The 3,893-nt window shown below is 32.6% G+C and overlaps 1 protein-coding gene across 1 annotated transcript; it reads left to right on the forward strand.

Moving 5' to 3' along the window:
• Positions 1 to 2,395: 2,395 nt before the first annotated feature.
• Positions 2,396 to 3,536, forward strand: LOC119570467 (the record flags this gene model as incomplete). The annotated part of the gene is given in 1 exon segment (XM_037918186.1): positions 2,396 to 3,536. A coding segment is annotated over 1 exon segment (654 nt). The 5' UTR covers positions 2,396 to 2,512.
• Between the last annotated feature and the right edge of the window lie 357 nt (positions 3,537 to 3,893).

Consider the following 3,893-nt stretch of genomic DNA (forward strand, 5'->3'; position numbering starts at 1 on the left):
TTATCCTTGTTGCAAATGTAGAGACACATTCTACATACGCAGTATATGTGTATGTGTATATGTATGATTACACACAAACATACACACACACTTATATATACACATATATATATGTGTGTGTGTGTATGATATATTGTGTATGTTTGTGCGTAGAGAGAGAAGAGAGAAGAGAGAGAGAGAGAGAGAGAGAGAGAGGAGAGGAGAGAGAGAGAGAGAGAGAGAGAGAAAAGAGAGAGAGAGGAGTGCACAGAAAGCATCGTAAAAGTGTACAAGCTGTTGGCGTCCGTAGGACTAACTGAATAGTAATTTCACTCTCTCCTCTCTCTGAAGTGAGCGAAAGCTGTTATTCATTAATCATTACTATATTATATTACTATTAATATTATTATTACTGTTTGATTATTAGTATTATTATTAAAGTATTATATTATTATTATTATTATTATTATTATTATCTTATAATTGTTAGTTGTGAGTAGCATCCTTTACCGTTACTGATTTTGGATGTTAATATTCTTATCATTGTTATCATTACTATTGTTAATATTATTATTATTATCATTATTATATTATTATTTATTATTATTTTATTTTACTTTTTATTATATTATCATTATTATTTTATTAATATTATCATTATTATTACTATTATTATTATTATTATTATTATTATTATTATGATTATTGTTATCATTATCATTATTGTTATTATTATTATTATCTTTTATATTATTTATTATTATTATTATTATTATATATTATTATATTTCATTATTATTATTATTATTTAAGTTATTTTTTTTCATAGTCAATATTATTATTATTATTACTGTATTTACTTTATTATTATTATCATCATTGTTTATTATTATTATAATTATTATTATTATTATTATTACTACTGTTATTGTTACTATTTTATTAATTTATCTTTATTATTACTATTATTTTCATTATGCTATTGTTATTATTATTTTTATCATATTAATAACATTATTATTATTATTTTATATTATTGTTTATTTTTATATTATTATTGTTGTTGTTGTTGTTGTTGTTGTTGTGTTGTTGTTGTTGTTGTTGTTGTTGTTGTTCGAATTATAATTAATTTGTTATTATTACTATTGTTTTACTATTATTATCATTTATTATTTATTATCATTATTATTATTATCATTATTTATGTTATTATTACATTATAATTATCATTATTATTATAATAATATAATTATTATTATTATTATCATTATTATTTTATTATTATTATTATTATTGCTACACCAGTGGGTCTTTGTCTCTGTGCGAACATGTGTTAACATGAAAAGGATGACCTGGGCATGTGTTAACATGAAGGGACCTGGGCAACATGACGCAGCTGGCTGTGAGCGGAGGAGCGGGGGAACAAGTCGAGAGACGGAGTTGGGTGCTGCTCCTGTGAAGACCTCGTGTGTGCCCTTGTGACTGATAAACTTTGTGTTTTGCCCTGTTATAAGCTGTATCATGCAGTGTGACATGCTGGTGTCCCCCCTGCATTGTGCCTATAGAAAAGTGTATGGGTAAGTGTACTGTCATTTTGTGTTTAATTCGTGCCCTGCCTCGCCACTTGGGGTTTCCCCTCGTTGTGTTCTGGGACCCTGTGGTGCTCGGTGCCTCTTGGAGCTGTTCACTGTTCACGAGCCTGTGGATAGCACGACGTTTGCCTAGCCTGCCTTGCGTTGGTGGCAGAGAGACGAGGCGGTCGGCGGTAACATTATTATCATTATTATTATTATTATATTATTATTATTATTATTTTTTTGTTGTTGTTGTTATTATTATTATTATTATTATTATTATTATTATTATTATTATTATTATTATTATTATTATTATTATTATTATTATTTTCATTACCATTATTATCATCATTATTATATTTTTCATCATTTTTACTATTTTCATTACCATTAATATTATCGTTGTTTTCTTCTTCTTTCTCCTTACTATTATGATTGATATTATTATCACTATTATCATCATTATCATTTTTTTTTATTATTACTATTGTTATTATTACTATCATTGTTCTTATTATCAGTTTTATTATCATTACTAATTATAATTATTATCATTATCATCATCCTCGCTATTATCATCACTGTCATTAATATCCATTATATTTGTTTTTCTTGAGCTTCTTAGCAATGAATATACTGAATGTGGATATAGTTCATGAAATGCTAAAGTAATGTAAGTTGCACTGGTGATTTCGGATGTGGTGGATGATACTTCATAAATGTTGTGTAGCTGTTGAAATTGCACGCAAGATATTCACATGTTTTCTTTCTCTAAAGTGGCCGTAGTTCTGCGTTCATCGATAAAACTAATAAAGGTTTTCTCCACTTTCCAGAACCTTCATGATGGCACGTGCAGCCGTAGTCCGATCCCCGACAACAGACCGCCTTCATTCCTTGAATCCCAAGATAAAATTTGTTCGAATTTTAGGAAAGCCGAAAAACTTTACTCACTCGTCATGGAAGCGGACGAACAATTCTCCCACCTTATGGGAGTCGAGAAATTCTACCCACACGCCAAGGGAATCCCACGTCTCAGGAAACCGAAAAGCTATACCCTCACGTCAAGGGAGCCAACAAATAGTCCTCAAATGTTATGGAAACCGAGAAACTCTGCCCACCCACCATGGGAGTCCCACACCTCAGGAAAACCAAGAAGTTATACCCTCACATCATGGGAGCCGAGTAACTTCACATCAACGCCAGGGAAGCCACAAAATTCTACTCACTTGTCAGTGAAGCCAAGGAGTGTCCCTGACTTAATTCCCCTTAAAACCCCAACGAAGGAAAGAGACCAACAGAAGGTAGACAGTGCTAGCATTCAGGAAATTAGACATCCATCTAAGAGAAGAAATAGTCGTGACAATTCTGAAATGCACCAAGAAGAACACATACACCAAGAAAAGAATGCAGACCAAACACGGAAAGCAAAAGCTAGACTGCATGTTATGTTTGAAAAGGAATATCATAACAATAGATGTATTGAGGAGTCCATAGGAATACCAGCTACAGTGAAAGGAAAAGGTCTAGGGAAAAGGAGGAAATTGTCTTTGGTAAGCATTCCTATCGACATGCTATACATGTGGAAAGTCTGTGATAGATGTACGCTTTGAGGAGCATTTATTTTTTGGGGAGAGTGAGTGCACTCAGTGTAATTGGAAGATATCCAGCTGTGAAGCCTTCAGAGAAAATAAGATGGATCAAATGAATGGTAACTCAACATGTCCACATAATTTGAGATACTGTATGACACCTTCAGAGTATATTTCAAAAAAAAATATCACAAGAATCACCTCATGAATTGGACAGATGTAAATTCACTTCATATGTACGCTCTCTTAAACGATTAAAAGTGTCTGATCCATGGAGAAAAGCCATTGATCAGTGTCAGAATTTTCTGGATAGAGAGACCTCTCAAGCAAGTGAAACAAATGAAGAGCAATTAAATACATTAGAAAAAGTCAATAATGTCAATATTTTGGACTTTTTACCCAACAAAAAAAACAATGGCTTAACACATATATGGGCAAAGAAGGAAGGGAAAGAGATAATAGAAAGGGGACTCAAACGTGTACTTACGTGGCTTTTTTTTTTTTTTTCTTAGACATATCTTGAAGTGGTTGAGCGGATTTTCTTCTTTTGGAGGTGGTGTTCATGCTGCGAGCACGCAGCGCCTGCTCTGCCGCCAATTTGTAAAAGACTATTCGTACTCTAGTACAGTGGCTGACAGGGGCTCAAAACACATGTAAAGGAATGAACACGCGCTACGACGACGCTACGACTTAGCTTAGGGTAATGGCGTTGAGCGCAGGTCGCGGGTCAGGTCATCCCGCCCGGAGG

The sequence above is a fragment of the Penaeus monodon genome, unplaced genomic scaffold (genome assembly GCF_015228065.2).
Source record: "Penaeus monodon isolate SGIC_2016 unplaced genomic scaffold, NSTDA_Pmon_1 PmonScaffold_2808, whole genome shotgun sequence".
Taxonomy (NCBI): domain Eukaryota; kingdom Metazoa; phylum Arthropoda; class Malacostraca; order Decapoda; family Penaeidae; genus Penaeus; species Penaeus monodon.